Source organism: Otolemur garnettii, unplaced genomic scaffold, assembly GCF_000181295.1.
Source record: "Otolemur garnettii isolate 467f Iridium unplaced genomic scaffold, OtoGar3 scaffold00042, whole genome shotgun sequence".
Classification (NCBI taxonomy): Eukaryota; Metazoa; Chordata; class Mammalia; order Primates; family Galagidae; genus Otolemur; species Otolemur garnettii.
This window is the reverse complement of record NW_003852437.1, coordinates 9,195,067-9,218,339: the sequence shown is the minus strand read 5'-3', so window position 1 is coordinate 9,218,339 and position 23,273 is coordinate 9,195,067. Positions and strand designations below refer to the sequence as shown.

At 35.6% G+C, this 23,273-nt stretch overlaps 1 protein-coding gene across 6 annotated transcripts in view; it reads right to left on the bottom strand.

Moving 5' to 3' along the window:
• The window catches only part of REPS1 (RALBP1 associated Eps domain containing 1), a 79,283-nt gene that overhangs the window by 14,165 nt on the left and 41,845 nt on the right, over positions 1 to 23,273 (bottom strand). For 4 of the 6 annotated variants that reach the window (XM_012805462.2, XM_023513512.1, XM_023513513.1 and 1 more), the window contains exons 3-9: positions 21,911 to 22,107; positions 21,625 to 21,778; positions 21,034 to 21,158; positions 20,377 to 20,539; positions 20,034 to 20,097; positions 18,741 to 18,895; positions 8,317 to 8,438 (exon numbers count right to left, since the gene is read on the bottom strand). In XM_012805462.2, coding sequence (XP_012660916.1) covers positions 8,317 to 8,438; positions 18,741 to 18,895; positions 20,034 to 20,097; positions 20,377 to 20,539; positions 21,034 to 21,158; positions 21,625 to 21,778; positions 21,911 to 22,107 — 980 coding nt within the window. Of the gene's footprint in view, positions 1 to 5,063; positions 5,145 to 8,316; positions 8,439 to 18,740; positions 18,896 to 20,033; positions 20,098 to 20,376; positions 20,540 to 21,033; positions 21,159 to 21,624; positions 21,779 to 21,910; positions 22,108 to 23,273 lie in introns of all 6 variants that reach the window. The other 2 variants (XM_003790282.3, XM_012805461.2) reach the window with 1 other exon arrangement.

Genomic DNA, 23,273 nt, shown 5'->3' with positions numbered 1-23,273 from the left:
TCACAGCTCACAGCAACCTCCAACTCCTGGGCTCAAGCGAGTCTCTTGCCTCAGCCTCCCAAGTAGCTGGGACTATAGGCGCCCGCCACAACGCCCGGCTATTTTTTGGTTGCAGCCATCATTGTTGTTTGGTGGGCCCAGGCTGGATTCGAACCTGCCACCTTGGGTGTACATGGCTGGCACCTTAGCCACTTGAGCCACAGGCATCGAGCCAGAATCCATTTTTTAAGAGGAATAAGTAAGGCTACCATTCTACACACTAATATTTTCAGTAAACTTTCTTCATGACCATATATAACATCTAAACTTACGAGAAACAAGTCAAGCTGTAAAGGGACTGGTAGTATAGACTTTTGAAAAAAGAACGAAAGTGCAAAGACAAGTAAGAGAGGAAGAAGATAAATGGTAATCTCTCAGAAAAAGAAGAGAAAGAGAGAGGTGTACCTAGGACTCAGGTAGGCCTGGCCTTAGGGACTGAGACCCCCAGGGAGAAACTAGAGCCAGACCAAGCATCTGGCTTTAACAGCAAGAGATCATCTGGAAAACACTGCCAAAGGGGGTCAGCTCCTTCTATAAGTTAGTTCCTACTTTGTGCTACTGCTAAGGCTGAACTTGAGTCCTTAAGTTTCGAATACAGTTGTATCTACTAAACAGATAAGCTTATAATTTAGTGTAACGACCTTTCAGTTTAAGTAGACACTGCTTTGGTGACAGCACTGTGTCAACAGCAAGCCCTCGTCAGAGCAAGTTCAGTTCCAGCATATCATATCTATGTTAACTGGTTTCTTTGGCTTATTTCTCACAATTTCTAAATTCAATCAATTTATGAACACAATTTTTATGGCTATTCTACTGACGAATTATTTCAAAGTAATTTGAATTTCAGATTTATAAAGCTTATAACAGCTGGAAAATATTAACTAGCGTTTTTATATATTTGCAGTATAGTAAAGAGAAGTCACAATAAAGACTCCAAGAAAATCAGAAATGGTCTAAGACTTCATTCTCCAAATAATTCACTTCTTTGCTGTACCAACAAATCCACTTTTGATAATACACTTTAGTCACACACCTACTGTGTGTCCTGTGTGTCCTACTGTGTAGTCCAGTGGATCCTGCTGCTAAAACACAAGGCGATTCTTGGAAGAGCTTGATCAGGTCTAATCTCACACTCGTGTATCAGAACCTGTGTTTGCGACTTGGATGTGTAGCAACATAGAGATTCGACTTCAAGCATTTCAGTATCCAAATGAACAACCACTAACAGTTATAAGCCTCTGAGTTCTGAGCCACAAGCTGTCATAGTAACACTTTCTTTCTCTCAAACTAGTGTTCCTCAGCTCCCCCAACCAAAAAAAAAAAAAAAAAAAAGGAAAAGGAAAAGGAAAAGGAAAATAACAACAACACTGTAGGCTCCATCTATTTGCTTCTACCTAGTCATATCACCCAAAGCTTTCATGGCATATTTCTATCATATATTTGAATACCTGATTTTATAAAACTATCACTTCATTAAATATGGTCTTATGCTCATGTATCCATATTTTCTTCATCTCCTAAATCCTATTATTCCTACCTGTCTGAATCCAGTTCTGCCTACATTTCAATGCTGTGTCACCAGTTTAGTTCAAGTACTTATCATCTCCTCCATCTCTCTTCATCTAGCCACTTGTTCACACTGCTGTCTAAATTATCTTCCCAGCTATCCCTTCTTCGTCACCATCTGGCTATGGTATTCTGTGTTAGCTCCTGGGGCCGACAAGACGAAGTTTAGCTCCTTAGGTTAACAAACCAAGAGCTTCCCAGTCTGGCTTCTACTACATCCTTTAAGCCCTCATCATTCCTCACTCTACTGACCTAAATCCTGCTCATAATATTCTCTCTACTTGGAATGCCCTGCCTCCGTCCACTTCAGCCAATTCTTACTTTCATTCAAGTTTCAGCATATACATATAACCTCTTTTGTGAAAATTTCCCCAAATATACTGGGCTTAGTCAACTCTCTTTCTCCCTGGGGGTCTCAGTCCCCAATGCCAGGCCTACCTGAGTCCTAGGTACACCTTATCTCTTGAAAATTACCTCAACTGGCTTCTTATAATCATCACCTTTTATAATAATTAAATTATAATGCACTTAAGGCTGGAATCTTGGATTCAACATCTTTGTATTCCTAGAGAATATCCCAGGTACACAGAAGGGGGCACCACCAGATCAGATGCATTGGCTGCCCCTAAACAGTAATCATACTAACTCTATTTTCATATGCTGAATTGCTTATAATCCCTCAAGACTAGGCATAAATCACTGTAAAGACTAGTACATTCCACTTCTCATCAATTTCAAATTTCCCTGGTATTTTGATTCACATACAACTCAGCAAGAGCAGATTCTATCAGAAACTATTAACTAATAAGCAGTTCAAGAAAAAAATGAGTTCATCAGAACTTCAATTTCACCAGAACTCAGGGAGCCTAATAACTAACCTCCCCAGTTTGCAAGTGGCATCACTGCACTGTGTAATGGCTGTCTCTCAGGGCTACCAGACCAGTTTGGAACTTTTCATAGACTTTTCCTTTATTGAGCATATAGCTAATAACCACATTTAGCTTTTTTCTTTCTTTTTTTTTTTGAGACAGAGTCTCACTTTGTCACCGTCGGTAGAGTGCTGTCGCATCATAGCTCACAGCAACCTAGACTCTTGGACTCAAGCGATTCCCTTGCCTCCGCCTCCCAAGTAGCTGGGACTATAGGCATCTGCCACAATGCCTGGCTATTTTCAGAATGGGGTTCTCACTATAGCTCAGACTGGTGTGGAATTTGTGCCTCCAGAGGGAACATGTAGCTTCTTTTTAATAGTCCATTAAATACTTCCAACACTGTAAGGTATTAGAGCGGTAGTGCTTTTTCCTGCTATGAGATTCCCTTATAATCTGAATGGGCCTTATTTACTTACTTGTAATCCTTATTTACAAAGAATTATCTGAGATCATGGCTATGGGCGGAGGAAGTAAAGTTCAAACTTAAATTATCACCATAAAAGAAAAGATATTTCTAGATTATCAGATTATAAATATTTAAGAATGTCAATTGAATCAAATTCAGAGATCCAAATCTACATTTAAAATGTCAATTAACCATTCTTTATTTTCTGAGAATCCCTGCTATACTAGAGATAACAAAGGGATAGGCTGAGCCATTTTATTTATTTATTTTAGAGACAGGGTCTCCCTAACCCGTGAATTCCTGGGCTCCCCTAATCCTTTCACCTTAGCCTTCCTGAGTAGTGGAGACTCCCAGAGTGTACCACCTGACCTGGGCTATCCAATTTTAAACACTAGCATTCAGAGATTTGGGTATTTTTTTACAGGCAGTTTGAAGAACATTACTACTTTTCAGATATTATTTCTCTCATTTCCTGCTGGTTATGAATCGATATGCTTTGTTTCTGAGTTCTAGATTTTTATATATAATTTTCTTGCCTGGCCTGACAAAGATAATAATACTGTAAGTGAATATTTTATGTTTTAAGACTAGTTTCTTCATTGCTATGTCAAACCTTTTTTTCCATGAAGTGCTTTCATTAAGTACTTTAAATAAAATGAACTTGACTGCCTAATAACAAGGAGACAGGAATGATATAGAGAACTAAAATATAATGCTTTAGGTAACTGAAGCTTAAATGTAAAACTCTAAGCTTCAAAAAGGAAGCTTAGGAAAAAAGAAAGGGAAAGGAAACCCAAGGGTGAAACTTTTAGTTCAAAGAATTTGTTTCTTCTCAAGAGGCTTCAATTATAGCTGCTGATAAGCAGTAGAACTTTCAAGTGTTGCCTTTTATTTTTTCTGTATTTTTCAGAGATTATAATAAAAGATAAATGCCTTAAATGTAGCAAGAGAAGCAAAAGGCAAAGATGATCTACATATTAATTGGCTCTTCATAGGCTTAGCAGATTATAAAATAACCATTTAAAAAACACTCATACACTATCTGTTTGAATTCAATAAACACCATTTTCTATATTTTAAATAGACACAAATTTTTAAAATTTGCAAACCATACCAGAGATCCATTAACTTAAATTGCTAAATATATATTTTATCTTTAAATGCTACTGCTCCAAAATCCTCATTAAATGACAAGACCATTTTTATATTTCATGAGTAAATGCTGGCTGTCTTTTATCAGAAACATCTAAAAGGAAATGTCTTGGGTCACTTTCTCTTTATCTTTCTACTCAGCTTATTTTTCAAAACCTGAACTTTACACTCTTCTTCCCTTCCTAATTATTTCTTCTTTTCTTTTTGGAAAGTGATTCTTAGTCTTTGTCTTTGAAGAAAAAGAAAAAGCAGAGAAGTGAGCAGTGAGAGTGCTTAACAGCTACAATTTTGAAGTTTTCAAATAACTTGAGGGACAGGTAGGGCATATATAAAACCAACTTTCGGAATAGAATTTGCTTTTAAAATAAGGATGTGAACTTTGTAGCATTTTCAAAGCAACACAGTAAACCACAGGAAGACAAGACAGAAGATCCTTTGCACAAAGGGAGCCACGACCAACAGCTCTGTACTGTTTGGCTGACTTTGAGTCTCTCTAACAGAATTCAACATACTAAATAAACAAAACCCAGATCATCTGGAGTGTCAAAATAAAAGATGACATTGCATAAATATTTACATATATGTAGAACATATTACATGATGTGTAAGCATACAAATAAAATAGTATTTATGTGTTGTTACACCAAAATACGCAGTGTATTTAATAAAACATACGCTTAATTAGCAAACGACAAGGTTAACCAAATCAATTGTGACAAAAAATGCTTCTTTAGACACATATACTAAATTTTAAAAACATATTTTTTTCTCTCACCAAAGTAACTAGAAAATACAAGGAATGACAGAAAATGTTCTTTCCACCATTAAGCACACAAAAATTGAAAAGCCTGCCACCACTTCCCTCTAAGCACTCCACTGAATCATGCACATCAGCTAAAAACCATAATGAATGGAAATTTGGGTTAATAAAATTAATTTCAAACAAGCAAGCTAAGTGATTGACTTACAGGATCAGCTGGTGCAATGTTAGAATCAAATTGGGTCAGAGTTTGTGAGCTTGAAGAGCGTTCACTAAATGTCTCCCACTGCTGAACAGACAGAGGAGAGACAAGTCAGCATGATGAGAGAAAGATGGAGTAAAAGATCACTGGAGAAGATTTAGCAAAGTAATTCAGAGGTTGCACTGCAAGTTGTGTTTCATAGGTCTAACAAAATTCTGTAATTTCTATTTTTCCATCAACATTTATACTTATCGATTCTGAGTCACCCTGTAATGTAAGGTGAGCAGCTTCACAATTGAATGTATAGTAATAACTTATTGTAATCTCTATGTAAGAGATTCAAAGCCTTATGGAATCAAAAAAAAGAAAACCCAATACAGGAACAGAGTCTAAGTGATGTCTAAGTGACCATCAAGTAAAAATGTAAAGGGGTTTGTCTTGGCTAAAGAAAGAATAACTTCATATCTTTCATCAAACATTCAAGTGTTAACATATCGATTTGGTGATGCTAATGAACCAAAGTTTTGTCAAAACAAAGCAAGTCAGCGTGACTTACCAGTGCGACCCCTGAAAGATGATTCTATTATGTACGTGCACATATTTTATACATATGTATGGATATTTAATAAAATATAATTGAGATAAAATGCAAAGAATTCTGGAATTAATATATGTTTGAGCTCATGTCAATCTGTAGCAAGTCAACTCCTGCAATCAGCACTACAAACAGGGCCATGCCAGACCACAAGACACAGCTGCCAATCAGGCACCCCTCACCCCATGCTAGAAAAATCAGAACGCGGCCACAATGAGAGCAAATCAAGCATCTGAGCATGTATAATATACAGAAGATGTATCTTGATATGAAACACGATTCTAAAAGAGGTACACAAATAAATATCATACCTCTTAAAATAGGTGGAGTGGTAAGTCAATATTAATTAGAATAAATTCCACTTGTTTGGGAGATTTTAGTAATAAAATATATAGAATTTTTATATCAAAAGCATATTAACATTATCATTTAAAATTAATTAAGATTACCCCGTTATCCCCTGAAGAAGGAAAAACATCTACACACATACAATATATACACACAAATGTTTACACATAGACACGACTACCCCATTAACCACAACCTTCTTTTTATAACTCAGTTTGGAAAAGTATACATTTTTATGCTTCAAAGTTCAACTTACTACTTAAAATAGCTGATACCCAATTTGAGAAAACATGTAGAAACTACATGTTAGCAAATGTGCACATTTGTAACAATTATCTACATGAAGAGCTAAAAACTTTTTCTACAGATAAGCTGTAATATGAAAATTAAGATATTACAAGAAATACTGATGCATTTAAAGTGTTTCACAAATAAAATTAAAAGGCCCATGATAATTCACTTTTGTCATGGGGCTTCAGGGAAGTGACTTACCAGTAATTAATACAATTTCTTCTTCAATAATTATTGTTACATGAATACAGAAGGAAATTTTAAAAACCTAATTGTCTAACTGTGGAGAAAAGTTTAGATGCAGACGATTTTTGCCCCCAAAAGGTATTTACCCATGTACTCTATCTGGATGGCATGAAGTTTAACTTGGTTTCACAAGATGATACATAAGCTACCTAGAGGGCAGAGAGACACTCTTTATCTTCACAACTTTAGTATAAAGTCGCACTGGCTCTGGAACCAGACTTCTGGAATCCGAGTTATGCTGTACAACCCTGAGCAAGTTACATTAATCTCTCTGTGCTTTAGTCTCACCATCTGTAGTATGAGATTAATAATATCTACTTCATAGGGATGATCTGAGGATTTAAGGGGTTAATGTATAGAAAGAGTCTTTTAAATAGAACTAACATGTCCAAAGTGCTTGGTAAATGTTAGGGATAATTATTAGGGTTATTCCCTATGGTGCCTCATCCATATCCACAGGTGCTGAATAAACACATGTTCAAAGGTTATTAGTGTTTTGTGGTAGACAACTAAAATAAAATCTAAATTTTCTTAAGTAGATATCTTTTTAAGTGTCATTAAAATGTCTCAAAAAATCAATGTTTTACTAGCATTTTGATTTTTCACCCACAGCAAAAAACTAATTATGACATTCATGACCTTATTAACAAATACTACAAAATAAAACTTGATTGAACGTGCTTGCCATAAACCCTCTCTACTAGCAAATTCTTTTACAGCTTAAAAATCTAGAAAAATACGCAATGGTTTTGCATCAATAGTAGGATTGGTTGGTATGATATTTAAATGCCTCAGACACAGGTATCATGGCTGTGATTATGTCTTAAGCAACCAATAATACAAAACTGTCCAACTGTCCAAAATTAACTAGCAAGCTTCTTAATCTATTACTTTTCTGGCTTGAGAAGACATGGAAAGCACAGAAACTAGCATAGAACTTTGTCCTAAAAGTCAACAAATTTTTATTTTTGTAGCACAACTTAAAAGTGATAGAAAAAAAATAAGAAAAACTGTAACTTGCTCATAAAGAAAACTGCTCTAAAAGGCTGGAGCAGTGGTTTCCAAATTAAGTTTTCCAGAGCACTAAAATTTACACAAGGGCTTCAGGCTACATTCTCTATTCTAATCAGAGTGACCCTTTTATTGTTTTATATAATGGAGTTCCAAATAATGGGAGAACAACGTATTTGTCCCAAATTCCATTTTGAATACTGTGCTTGGTCACCTATGACACATCTTCGATGCATTTAATTTGGCAAATCATTCCATTCTGAATTCAATGAAACTAATATAAATAGTTCGGACTGTAGAAAATACGTTTTTCATGTGGGAAGCTGGATTAAGTGGCTTCTCGTATCACTTCCAATGTGAAGATTCTGAATGTTACCATGTATCTTGCTTACAGGACTGAGAAGGCAGTGTGACACAGTGGCCATGGAAGTTGACCAGGTACCAAAGGACTTGTGTTCACATCTTAGCTCTTCTCCCTGACTGGATCTGAGGTCTTGACTAAGTCATTTCCCCTTTGACTTCCTGCATCTGCCCCTCAAAACTCACAGGGTTTCACTGTGGATGAGTGGTGGAAACCAAATGGCAATATGAAAACCTCAAGAAGCCACATAATTATTTATCAAAATCATACTTGATATATCCTCTCAACTACGCATGCATGCAGAAAGAGGTATAAATTTAAATTACCCAGTTTGGAACTTCTTACCTTAAATAAGTTAGCTTTAGCTTTTAATAAGAAAAGAAAAAAAAAGAAGAATCTTTGCTAACCTCGCTGCTCTGATTCAGCTCAGGCCAAGTCTGGTTTAGCGACGGCATAGATGGTGACTTGCTTGGAGTAGCTTCGGCAGGAGAGCCTGAATAACCTACCTCACCTGGCTGATCCCCAACATCTGCAATTGAAAAATAGAGAAATTTTCTATCAATAATATATTTTAAGAATATTTACTTACAAAAAAGCTAACAGATGATTTTCACAGTACTAATTTAGTCTAAATTTCCTTTCCTCGTGTTCCCAGAATAAACATTTTAAACTCAGACACTAATTATTATTGCTACTTATGGTCTACCTGCAACCACAGCTTTTCGTGAAAATAAAGTCTAGTTAGAAATAAATAGAATAGTGTAATACATAATAATAACATAATAGGTCACATGCTTTGAATCATTTTCTGATAATAAGAATAGATTTGTACTGGTTTCCCAAAGTGTTTACTAGTATTTCTCGTAAAATACCAATCAGGTGGCTTCCAAAGATTAGGTTTTCTGCTCAAATAAGTTTGAGGATACAATAATTCCCTGTTGCAGCATTTCTAATGTACATCTGCGTATCAAGACTTTGTGATGACCCAGAGTAAACAAACTTTAAATTAGTTTTTCCCAGACACATAATTCTTTTCATCAGATAAAACCTCTCAATATTTCCTTGGAATACAGTTTGGAAACTGTTCATTCATACGAGTTCATTCACATTTTCTCTACAAATCTCCCGTTAGCAAAAAGCAGCACATAGCTGAAGGTAGACAGCAAAAGGAGAGTCTTCAGCCATGGCCAGAAGAGCAAAGTCAATGGGCCCATATGAACCAAAACTTCTATCATTAGGCTCACCAGCACTTAGAGACCAAACAGAGAAAGGTACAAATCCATGATACTATTTCAAAATGACTTTTAAATTCTTTTTTTGCAGTTTTGGGCCAAGGCTGGGTTTGAACCACCCACCCCAGGCACTGCCTAGTTTTTACATTTTTTTTTTTTTAGTTTTGTTTTTTGAAACTTAAGAATCTCTGTTGCCCAGGCTAGAGTGTCATGGTATTGGTCTAGCTCACAACAACCTCAAATTCCTGGATTCAAGTGATCCTCCTGCTTCAGCCTCTTGAGTAGCCACAGGTGCCTGCCACAAAGCCTGGCTAATTTTTCTACTATTAGTAGAGAGAGGGTCTCACTCTTGTTCAGGCTGGTCTTAAACTGTCAGAGTAAGCCACTGTGCCTGGTGATTTTTAAATTATTCTGAGGTATCATATCCTACTCTCTCTTTCTCTCTTTTTTTTTTAGACAGTCTTAGTATGTCACCCCCGGGTACAGTGCTGTGGTGTCATAGATCACAGCAACCACAAACTCTTGGGTTTAAGCAATTCTCCTGCCTCAGCCTCCCAAGTAGCTAGGACTACAGGTACCCATCACAATGCCTGGCTACTTTTTGGTTGTAGTTGTCACTGTGTTTAGCAGGCCCAGGCTGGGCTTGAACCCGCCACCCTCTGTGTATACAGCTGGCACCCTACCCACTAAGCTATAGGCACTGCCTTCATATTCTACTTTTAATTATAGTTAAGCCTAAACTACATTTAAAAATAGAAGGAATTTCAAGGGTAACAGAATTCTTGTTCTAATTCTTCCAAGTTTTACATGACGTTGAATATAATCCTAGTCAGAAGGGAATACCTAATCTGTTTAGAACCCACTTCAAAAATATGATTCTAATATCTGTTACTGTCTCTGTTTGACCATGAGTAAGTTGAATAAAAGAACATCTGAGTTTCTCCATCAGAAAGAAAGACATTAGCTATTAAATGTTAGCACTGTACTTCAGATTTCTAACTAGACAGCTGTGTACTATTACCCAGCAATGCAAGCTTTCAGTTTATTCATTGGTAAATCCTTCAAGTTTCAGTGCCTAACATATGGACGAATATATAGCAGCACTCGTTTATTTACTAAGTTGTTTTTGCCTGTTCTTCTTTATTTAAATTCATTCCCCTTCACTGCAATTTTCCTAGAACCACAATCAACACAGTTGGGAAATTCTGAAAATTTTCCTTCTGCCTATTCTATTACATGACTCCTTCGAAATATTTCCCTTATACTTACCCTGGTATTATAACGTTATAATTATACCACACTGCAAATTCTATTTTCAGTCCAGCACCATATTTTGATTAATTTTTGTTTCTAGGATCAAGAACTATTTCTTAATGTTATACCTTCTCAATAAAAGTGTCAGGGCAGTAGGAACAAGTAGGAAGGCTGTAGATATTGTTCTACAAAGACCTCTGAACTCAAAAGTCATTAGAGAAGAACTGGTGAAAAAAAAATATTATTATACGTGTAAATAGTAGCAGCAAATCCCTCCCTGGACAGTCTGGAGTTTCTGATGGGAACAGAAACTACCGCCCCTTTCCCCCCATGACGACAAAGGGAAAGGAAGCTCAGGGAAGAAGGATGGCGGCTGTAAATCGGACCGAATGGGAAAGTGTGCCAGGAGGAAAATGAAGGAAGAAGACTATGAGAACCCCCAAAGCAGACAAGTAAAGCAATTAAGAATACAAATAGTAACAACCACAGGATAATTTTAATACTCTCTGTGAAAAATGGAGAATACAGATAAAGCACTTCTGCTGTACACCAAAGTACAACTGATGTCAAGGAAAAGTACTTGATTCAGCTGCAAACTGAACAGACGGCTTTTTTCATGGAACACCATTTTCTTGAAAGAACAGCTCATGAACTGTAATTATTCAGACTTGGGTACTGGGCAAGTGTTTCTCAAAAATAAAGTAAGCCTGTCACTTCAAGAAGGAAAGTAACTATTTTTAGTATTAGTTACTAATGACAAAGTTCAAGATTTCAAGGAAAAATAAGACTTGTGAAAGTGAATATATATATATATATATGTAACACATGTCCATAATTTCAGGAATTGCTCAGCACTAAAAGACTTCTCTGCTAGGTTGCAATGTTAGCAAATCTGCTTTTTTCAAATTTCATAATGAAATATCCTCAAATCGAAAAGAATGTAACTCAATAAACTGTTAGGTTACAAATATCCAATGCACTGTGCTACAAATCATAAAGAGTTAATTCAAAGTATAAGGCAGACCAATAGATTTTAATGTAACTGCACAAAAAACCATTAATACGGTTTCAGCTTCCACACAGCAACAACCTTTAAAAAATTACCATTTATGTCTTAATATAATATCAAAGAATATCTACAGTATCTGAAAAAGCTATAAAAGTCTTTCCTTTTACTGTGTGAGGCTAGATTTTCTTCATGTGTTTTCTAGAAAGGGCCAGGCAGTAAATACTTTAGGGTTCATGGCTATCCCATCTCTGCCGTAGCCATTCATCTCTCCCACTATAGCACAAAGGCAGCCGCAGGCAATTTGTAAATGAATGAGCATGACTATGTTCCAGTAAAATTTTATTATGGACAATGAAATTTAAATTTCATAGAACTTTTAATGTATAAAATATTATTCTTATAAATACATTTTAAAAAATACATTCTTAGCTGGTAGGCTAGTCAAAAACAGGCAGCAGAATGGATTAGGTCCAAAGGGCTTAGTTTTCAGATCTCTAGTATACCACAAACCAAACAACATATCCAACACACTGAAGCATAAACAAATATGATGATCTAGTTGTTTTTTATTAAGACAGACACAAAAGAAATTTGCAAAAATGTAAAACAATACAACCTTTTTCATAATTTTATTTATTTTAGAGAACAGTTATTTGCTTCAAAGTAAGTTAATATGCAGGAGTTTATTATTGCTATTTTAAAACAAAATAAATATTTAAAAACTAATCAGTTTTAATTTCTAACAGGATTGTTATTGAGAAGTCTAACCCGCATAAACAAAGGCTTATGGGGTCCACAATTTTTAAGAATGTAAAGGGGTCTAAGATTAAGAAGATTGAAAAATTATTGCTCTAGAGAGACAAAAAAATTATTTCTGAGATAAAGTATACATTGCTTCTTATGTTCTAGAAATCAACAATCCAGAGTACATGGAGAAGCATTAGGTTTGGAAATGAACTGTACCTCCTTTAACTGTGCTCCCTACCAGTACTCCAACAAACAGCTTTCTACCCGCCCACAAACATCAGCATCTAAGCCTGTATCCTTCTGGAGGCAGGGGTGTAGTTTTACTCTTACCTGATGCAGTGTTCCAACCTAGCCTCCTGCAGGAACACTGTGTCAACCCTGCCTCCCTCCTGAGGGTTCTGCTCTGCCCCTGACATCATCAGAGCATCAGGGCTGAAAAAGAAGAGCATGAGCCTAAATTATTTGTTAAAGTTAACCTCAACAGGGCTGTTATGCAAAAAGTATTTCCACGTATAAAAATGTGTCTGGAAGAGACAACCAGTACGACCATTCTGACTATAGCTGTATTCTACATTTATTCTAGGTTTACAAACATTGACCGAAGTTTCATCCCGCTATCCTTCAAAGAATCTGGAAAATGCTTAGAGTCAGTTTAGTACAGCATACCTGCTGAAAACCTCTTTCTTAGAGATCTTCAGTCTTATACTAGGTTTGTAAACTACTGAACCTAAATTACTCTCATTTTCTTAGTATCATATTGACATACAAAATAACATATACTCCTGTAAAGTCTTATGGTTTAAAACTTATTTTGCCTTCAATCAGAAAGTTCTTCAACAATGAAAGTTTGTATCTTTTACTTATTTGAAGAATATTATTCTTACAAGAAAAAATACATTAAATAATAAGTTTGGATGAATTTTTAAGTCTTCAAGAAAAACTACAAAGGGTAACTTTTTCATTGATACTTAAAAGACAGGAATAAGCAATGAATATAAAGAAGGAAATTAAAGACAAAATTTAAGATATGTTCTGTTTGATATTAAATGCATCAAAAAACTAAGTTCTATTTCCAAAACAAACTCCATTTCGACCCAACACCTCAGAAAACAGAAACATAATCAGTAAGCAGATCCTAAGAGGGTCTATTACATAGAAGCATGACAAAACCAAAGGTGTAAAAAAAGTATGTAAAAATATTTGAAAACAGAACGTTCACCTAAAATCCTAACTAAATTGTACCTGATTTTTTACAGTGCTGACCAACATTTGATAGCATCTATTATATGACTCAGCTATTACACCTCAAAAAATATTACCTACAGACATAGAGCAGGTTCCCATTATCCAAAGATAAAAATGGGCTCGGCGCCTATAGCTCAACCGGCTAAGGCGCCAGCCACGTACACCTAAGGTGGCGGGTTCGAATCCCCAGCCCGGCCCCGCCAAACAACAATGACGGCTGCAACCAAAAAAAAAAAAAAAATAGCCGGGCGTTGTGGCGGGCGCCTGTGGTCCCAGCTGCTTGGGAGGCAGAGGCAGGAGACTCGCTTGAGCCCAGGAGTTGGAGGTTGCTGTGAGCTGTAATGCCATGGCACTCTACCCAGGGGGACAGCTTGAGGCTCTGTCTCAAAAAAAAAAAAAAAAAAAACAAAGATAAAAATGGAAAAAAATCCATTTAAAATTAATCCACTTTTTAAAAAGACTGGAATTTAATAAAGAACAAGAAAAAAATAATTGGGGCCTTGTCTTAAAAACTTACACAGAAAACTGTGGAAATGGTATTAAAAAAAAGGAACAAAAGATGATGTTACTTTGGGGGGGGAGTAATTTGGTGGCAAAATTAAACACTAATAGAGTAAATATTTATTGAGGACGTATAGCGTTCTAAGCCCTTGAGATAGAGTAGTGAGTAAGCCAAAGGTCTTATTCCCATGAAGTTCTCTTTCTACTAGAGGAAGACAGGGATATCCATCCTTCATTCACCTTTGACGTTCACAGCACAATCACAGAGGGAAAAAAGTGATTTCTGTAAAAATTTGAGGACATCATTAATTATTCCCAAGGACACTTACTAATCTACTAAAATTAAAACTATAATCTTTTAAAGTCCTACTGTTGTCATCATCTTCATGAAGTTTTTCTCTTTCAAGTATTATCTAGCCGTGTCTGTCAATGTCTTTGTCAGGTTTTAAGGAGTTCTAACTACTTAGACTAATTTCATCAAATGGTGTATCTTTGTCAATATCTGTAATTCAACTATACTGACTTATCAGCTACAATACCCAACTATCTGGAAAGAAATGGCATTAGTGTTAAGAACGTCTGTGTGTGTTTGTATGTTTGCTGGGGGCAGAGGGGTGGTTTGAGAAATAATTCCTTAAGTGAAAAGTTAATGGCAAGTATTAGTGGATATTCTCATTATTTTTTTCTGTCCAATGAAGGCACTTGGATAATGAATTTTCAAAAACAGATTCTGGGTTATTGGCACAGAACAAAGATACACATATAAGCACGTTCACTGTAGCGTTGTTCTACAGGTAAAGCCAGGAAACAATCCCCAAACACATCACTAAGAAAGTGATGAAGTGCAAAGATGTCCAACATTATAAGAAAAAAACAATAAGGATGTCCAGTATGACTGCATTTGTTTAAAGACCGATAATCTATATGTGTAGGCTTTTAAATATATATGTCAAAAATTTCTGGAGGGATACAAGAGAAACTCTTAATGGTGATTGACTTGCATCAGGTTAGTCTCATGTCTGAATTTATATAAATTTCCAGTAAACCGTTGATGAAAATCCCAGGTGCCTTCTCTTCTCTGGCTTTTAAAAATATTCACGTTGAATGTATTGCTCAGAGTCTAGAGATCTATGCTACATACCCTATGAACAACAACGAAACACATGCCTAAATCTACCGTGTAAAAATGTGCTCTTGATGGAGGGGAAGACAGAGATAGGGACCACACTTCTTTCTTTCAGCATCTCAAACAGGTATTTCTGAGTTGCTCACACCAGCAGCACAGTATGCAGACAGAAAGTTAATGACCACTGGCTCAGTCATTTAATCATTTAAAAACTGTGAATGTCTACTTATGCAATCAATGTGTATCTTGAGAGACATAATGGACGTCACACACCCAGTGCCTGCCTTCCTAGGAATCTCTAGTCTAGTTTGAGAGAGATGTAATGAATGAACACAAAAATACACATAAAACTATAATTGTGCCACAAAGATTCTTTTGGACGTTATTGTAGTAAGCTAGAAGGTCACCTTAATCTTTTTTTTTAAAGATAAACATTCTTTCTTGAATCTAGCTTCAGAAAGCTATTTTCTGCAGATGAATTTTTGCATGCTTTCTTTTGTAAAACAACAAAAACTAAGCTTCCCTTCTTATTTACTTTAGCTGCTTAAATTGGGTATAAGTATTTAAATACCGAATTTAAATACATTAGTATTTTTTTCTTTTTCCTTGAGACAGAGCCCCAAGTTGTCGCCCTGGGTAGAGTGCTGTAGCATCACAGCTCACAACAATCTCCAACTCCTGGGCTCAAGCAATTCTCCTGCCTCTGCCTCCCAAGTAGCTGGACTATAGGCACCCGCCAGCTCAGGTGTATATGGCTGGCACCTTAGCAGCTTGAGCCACAGGCGTGGAGCCTACATTAGTATTTCTTTTCTTTTCTTTTTCTTTTCTTTTTTTTTTTTTTGAGACAGAGCCTCAAGCTATCCCCCTGGGTAGAGTGCTGTGTCATCAGAGCTCACAGCAACCCCCAACTCCTGGGCTCAAGAGAGTCTCATGCCTCTGCCTCCCAAGTAGCTGGGACCACAGGCGCCCGCCATAACGCTCGGCTATTTTTTGGTTGCAGCCATCATTGTTGTTTGGCAGGCCCAGGCTGGATTTGAACCCGCCAGCTTAGGTGTATGTGGCTGGCGCCTTAGCCACTTGAGCCACAGGCACCGAGCCTACATTAGTATTTCTACCTAAGATCCTTAGTTGTTCTATTTTAGCTGCTATTTAATCCTGTAAAGCTGCTCCATGTTTGAATGCCCAGGGGAAGCCTACCTTGTTATTCTAAGAAGTTGTAACTCAATTGCCCACTGTTTACCATCTATTTGCCTCTAAGAGTTAAACTGTAAGAACAGAATACTTGCGGAGGTAACATTTTACTATGTCCCAACATCACAAACCTAAGATAACAAACTGTCATATTTTCAAAGGTAGAAAATTATCTTACTTTGAAAATGGCACACACTGAGTACTAATTCATCTAATAATTACTTACTGAGCGATTCAGTACATGCCTAGTGAAGTGGTAGGGACTAAAGATACTACAAAAAGACATTTCTTGTTTTCCTAGGGAGTTTAAGGTATTGTGGTAGAAAGAGAAAAAAAGAAACAGGATGAGATGCAGTATGTTCCATAATAAATACCATGTACAATGTGCTATGAAAGAGAGAAACCACCTCTGCCTATAATCAGAAAGGCTCCATAGAGCCCAAGTAAGCTATTTTCCCCTTAACTGTGAATGTCTAAAAACACAGATATTTATAATAATTTTTATAGATACTAACGCAAAGTGTCATAGGACAATTCAATATTCAAAGGACTTGTGTCATACAAATCTCAGGTTTACAACAGGTAGAAGAAAAAGATTATAGTGCCTCCCCTCAACAAAATTTCTCATTTATAAACATATAAAGTACATTTGAATCTAATACAGTATGATCAAAATGTTTCTAATAAATTTCATCATAAAACTACATATTATGTTGAAAGGAGGAAGAAACTACCAGAGTCTGTGATACCTTTAAAATTACAGTTACACCAACAGTACACAGATATACCCAGGCAAAAAACCCAGAGTCTTCCTACGGTAAACATATCTAACAGATACGAAATTAAAAGGCATATGTGCAGAAAAAAATTTTTCTGAACCACCAAAAATTCAAGCAGTACATCAAATTTACAAAGAATAAGACTTTATTTAAATTAAAGGAAAAAGAATCCCACTGATTATATGCAAAAGCAAGATTCATAGATCTGAATGCAACAGATGACAGAATCAGACAAGCCTTTACAAAGTGACGCAGAACAGATTCAGAGGGATTTAAATTATTTTCTTATATTAGTATGCTATTAGTTTTCAAAGGCCTGAAGTCATATAAAAGCTCTAAGGTACAAGGCTCAATTTTAAAACAATGATGTGGAAAGTGTGAAGGTACCACAATCTCCTCTCTTCACAGAAGCTAAACAAAGAAGTTGTTTTCATTTAAGTAGGTAAATCAAAGTACTTCGAAACAAAATGACCTAACAAAGATAATGAGCTTCCAGCTCAAGTTAGAGGTAACTGATGATGCACAACTACCTAAAATGATCAGGAAAAATCCTAGGATTCTCATAGAAAAGAATTCCTAAAAATTAAAATCAATGTTAATTTTTCTTTTATTTGGCAGGGGTTTTTTTTGGCCAGGGCTGGGTTTGAACCCACTACCTCCAGCATATGGGGCCAGGGCCCCCACTCCTTTGAGTCACAGGTGCAGCCCATCAATGTGAAATTTTTAAAATTAACCTTCTGACTGACAAAAAGCATTCAGGTGCTGAAATATGAATGACATCAAATCCACATTTTCAGGTGGAGAAACAGAAGGGGAAAATACATGTAGAATAAATGGTTAGAACTTGCCCAAGGTCACAGGTGAAATTAGAAAAACTAGAAGCACACTCCAAGGACACTGCTATCCTAATTTCATGTGTACAATTCCTTCTGTATAATTTAGACAACAAAGTCAGACTATATATATTTCTGGTTAAAGAGATGTTGCCTGATAAATCTTTTGAGAGTCAAATTCTGTTTGAACTTCCCTTTACAACTATAAAATTCCTTCTGTTATCATATCTGACAGAGAATTTAGATAGGAACACTAAGGACAATAATTTGGTTTTAATTGGGCTATTAAGAATGTAACATTAGATTTCCCTTTATTCATTCAGAATTTAAGAAAAATGTACTAATTTTTACCCTTGATATTATTTTTCCTTTTAAAGAAAGCTACCATAAATGTGAACATATTACTGTTAAGAAAAGAGCATTCTCTAAAATCAAAGACAGAATTTCCAGATTTCTTCCAAGTCTGCAGAAAAGAGCCTGGTGTTTCAAGAAAAATGTTCAAGATTTCAAAGGTCTAATGACGAATCCTTTAATAAATTAAAATGCATTAACTGAGAAAATGTTTATAATAAAGACAAGTTGTTCAACCCACTTCAGACAATATAAAATTAAATTAAAGGTGGCAAAATAATAAGACACTGCAAAGTGCTCTTCAAATCTCAGCAAATCACAAACATTAAAGATGAAATAGAGACATATATCCTATATCTGGGTTTTTTTTTTAAGTTGACAGTATTAATAAAACAAATCCAAGTTCAGCCCATACATCTTACTCTGGTGGCAAATCTATGTACCCCTGATGAAACATCTAAGCTATTAAGCTAAGCATAAACATCTATCTGGATTTTGTTTTCAGAATCAAGCATTATGTTTATCAAGTCAAGCAACTGGCTCGCCACAGCTCCCAACCTTACCTGCTGAATCTTCCAAATCAATCAGTTTGGGCATTAAACTTTCGGGGAGTTTTTCCGGTAAGTCATAGCCATTCTTCCTAGCAACCACCAGATGGAAAGCAGCACAAAACTCATCCAGTGTCAACGCACCATCTTTATCAAAGTCAGAGAGTTCCCTAGAAGACAAACTTATAATGAATATAATCTCATTCTGCTCTGGATCCCTTTATTTCTCAAAAAAGAAGACAGAGAAATACTTTCCTCAAGAAAATGCAAAAAGTCAGTAATTTTTTAAAAATCTCACAGGTGGAAAGATGCGTAACAAAGCAAATACAACAAAATGTTAAATGTAAAAATCTTAGTGGTGCACACAACACAGGTTTTCATGGTACGGTTTTCTAAGCATTCCTGTATGCTTGAAATTTTTACAATAAAATGCTAAAAAAAAAAAAATAGCCCCAATAATTAAGCTCGCCAAGAAATGACTTGTGGCCCCTATGCACTTTTAGAAACAGGGTTATGTAATAAGCCACTGATATTAAAAAAAAAAATTTTGTTTTTATTATCAAAGTTCAACACGTATGCTTTCTAAAGCATTGAATAGAACTATAAGGCTTGATACAAAAATATAGCCTAAAATATTTACCTTGATGTCCCTGCCATTTGTTAGATACAGAGGCAACCACTTTTATTACTGCATTTAACTATAAAAAAGCATGCATATATCACTAGTTCTGGATTTTTCAGTTTTAGGCTTTATCTACGTACCTCCTACTATAGTACTCTACGCTACTAAAAATCTATTAACAAAATAATTTACAATACTGAGAAATACTGTGATGTAAAGTAGAATTAACATTTATGTTTATCTGGTAATTATTTTTAAGAAGTAATTTGTGATGATACTTTGTGTTTAGTCTAATGGCTAATTCCACCTACACAGCAGCTATCCTGTGTCTGTGTTTAAATGGGAACAAAGCACTATTCTCAAACTTTGATTTAGTGCAGAACTTATTAAAATTGATAAAAACCAAATGGGTTAAACATAACCATATATACATAAACTAGCTTTTATTCCGCAACAAGCAGCAGCTGATAAAGCTTAAAGAATTTTAGCACTTTAGAAAGAACTACTGTACCTGTATCATTTCTTTCTTTTCTACAGAGCAAGGGAGAAGCTGGCTATTATTTCAAGAACCATACGGAGTTCTTTATGAACATTTTTGAAGAGGTTATGTAATAGTTTATCTTTTAAGGCTCTAAAACTCCTTTGAAATAACCCACATTACCCAACTAATGATATACCACACTTACCAAATATGAGAAAGTTCAAGAATAGGAAGTTTTGATTTTGTAAAAAATTCTTTAGCTGCAGATCCTGAAATATTAAAACAATGTCATTTAATGTTATTGTAAACTGAGAACAGAATGGGAGGTTAAGAGTCTCAGACTTTTTCACCGGAAAAAGGTAAACTTAATATGTGAATATGTCATGATTTTGGCCCCCAGTGATTATAAACTTCTTAGACAAATAATCTGAGAATTAGTTATCTTTTATAATTAAAATTTACAACCAATAAAACAATGTCTTTGCAATTATGCAATTGAGATTTTTGTCCTGTCCCATCTTGAAGAACTTCTGTTTTTAACAACTCACCTGGAATAAATCCGTTTAGATCAGGCTGAATGGTTTTAAACTGATTTACATAATACTGTCTTTGTTCATCTGTTATTTTCCAGGGATCATCATAACTACTGGATTGCCTACGAATTTCATTGGCAGTTGTAGCTGATGCTACAGTTCGTACTGTTGTCTGGTCCTGTAATGAAACATTTTTTCCTCAGTACAATATCTATCTATATGATTATGTGGACCAAGATTGCTAGGTTACTTATCTTTGAAAGCAAAACTTGCCTTTTGTGAATATTTAAAATGTAAGAAGTCATCAGCAAACCATGTATTTGTTACATTCAGGTAATTGGATATATTTTTGCACAATGATTATATACATGTGTAGAATGATAGCCATTATGTTAGCAACAAAAAGTTATGGAAAATGTGCTAAGAAAGCCAAGCAAATAATTTCTAGACACAAAATCCTTTAAAAACTTCACCAGGAAATCAGAAACAAAAATATTATCAGCTGAAACATTTTAATGATAATAGACTAGAAAAGACACAGAGCAGGTTTCTGTTTTTTTAAATGAGAGAGCTTGCATTTATAAAGTTTACGACAGCAAAATATAAGAACAATGACTGCAGCAATACTCTGAATGAAGCAAATAAAAATGCAATACCAATAAAATGTCACACCTGGACAGAAGCAGGATGCATGGTTAAAAGAGTACTGGTTGGTGGGGTATCTGCAAAACTGACCCAGTTTTCTTGAGGTGGAGGTGGAGAATGCCCTGACCACACCGCATCACCAGCAGAAGAACCTAAGAAGAAAACAGGTAAACATGCTGACTCACATTTGAAGAAAAAAATAAAGTCACCAGGAAGTTTTCTTTCAAACTCTAACTTTGAAGAAAAGTAACAATTTCTAAAATGTAATCTTTTCAATTTAAAATTAGACTTCATTTAAATCTTTTTAATGATTCTGTGATCTCCTTGTCAATACTGAGACTTACAAAATATGTACCTAATATTCTGGGAAATAACTGTTCATTTTACCTCTAGAGAATCTGGTGTCTAGAAGCTTTTGTCTAAGCATCATAGATATATGTAAATGAAATTATGACTTTCCAAAGTGGTATATTTACTTATAAATTTTCATAGTTGGCTTCCGCTTCTACTAACTTACAATTAAAAACTGTCTTGGAGACAATTCTTAAAGGAATGTTATCAAGTCTTCTTCAATTTACAACTCTAAGTAATTGTTACTGCTAAAGAATCTTGAAATACCTGATTGTGCTTCACCAAAGGGAGACCAAAAAGGTCCGGGTCCTGCAAGAGGCCTCTCACTATTCCCCCCACTGGGGTGACGGTTGTGCTTCCTCCATGAGTGTGGAGAAGTTGGTGGGGACTGCTGTGGGGATACTACTGGGGACGCAGGTTCCTAGAAGAAATATCAGTATAATAAAAACTTAATTTTAAGAAGACATTTTAATTATGATACCAATAAATGTTTTAGTGTAAGCATCTATACATACAAGACATTAACTGATGATATTTACATGCATGTGATTACCTGTGGATCTGCAGTTGTACGAGGCTGAACCGTATCATGGCTTATGGATCCCTTTTTCACTTGCCCCCTGCCAGGTGGTGGGGGAATCACACCAGAATAAGATCCTTGATTTTCAGAATCTGAAGAATATGAGGCTGCATGGCGAGATTCCTGCTCATTCTTTGAAGCAACAAATCTTGGCAGAGGAAGGTCCTTAACTGTTAATTGCAAAATTATTATTACTTTAAAATAGAAAGTACATACACATTAAAAACACAAAAACTGCAGAAATAACGGGCACACAATGTCTATCAAAGCAAACTTTGGACCATCATCTCCCTTAGATTGTTTAGAAAGACTCTTATTAGAAAGAAGTAGTAAAACTAAATTGTCTAAGGGGTGATGACGATAACTATATTAAAGTCTAGGGTGGTGCCTGTGGCTCAAAGGAGTAGGGTGCGGGCCCCACATGCCAGAGGTGGAAGGTTCGAACCCAGTCCCGGCCAAAAACTGCAAAAAAAAAAAAAAAAAAAAAAGTCTATAGGATGTCTGACCCTGTTATTAGCATTTTGTATTTATTTTCTCTCATAACCACAACAATCCTATAAAGCCCCTATTTATAGTTAGGGAGGAAATAGAAGCTCTGAGATGCCAAAGTCATACCAGTATTAACTAACAAACAGAATCTGAACCTAGGTTAGTCGGAACCCAAAGCCTAGGGTGCTTCTATACAAACTGAGTCTCTAAAACACAGAATATGTCACCAAGTTGGAGACTAATTTCGACATTTTCATGATGAAAACTCCTAAAAATACCTTACTGTCCACCTACCTAGGACATGGTACTCAGTGTTCTATCTATCCACTGTAGTCTAGCCAATGATTCTGCTACAAACATATTCTACACTCAATTTTATAGAGGAAAAGGATGAAAGAGTGAAAACTTCTGTGCAAGTAAATCATAAGTCATACTTTCAGATTAGAACAGAATTATTTTCAGAGGAAAGTATACTTCCCTCCGTTATATGATTACCTTTATTTTTCTTCAGAACCTCCATACGAAGGAGGGAAACAACTGAGCTTATTTAGTATTATGTCAAAGAGTTCAAAACTACCTCAAACATAAACTATCAACACTAGAAGAATGATGTATGGCAAACCAGAGGTCCACAATGAAAACGTCTGGCCAACTAAGTTGGTAATTAAACTATTTACAAAAATGCAAAATTTATAGAATTTTACAGAAATTTTTCTATAATTTGTAGATTATAGAAAACTTCAATTTTTTGTCTTTCCCCCTTTCTTTATACAAACAGAACCTGCTGCATTTAAATGTCTGTCTTTTTTTTTTTTTTTTGAGACAGAGCCTCAAGCTGTCCCCCTGG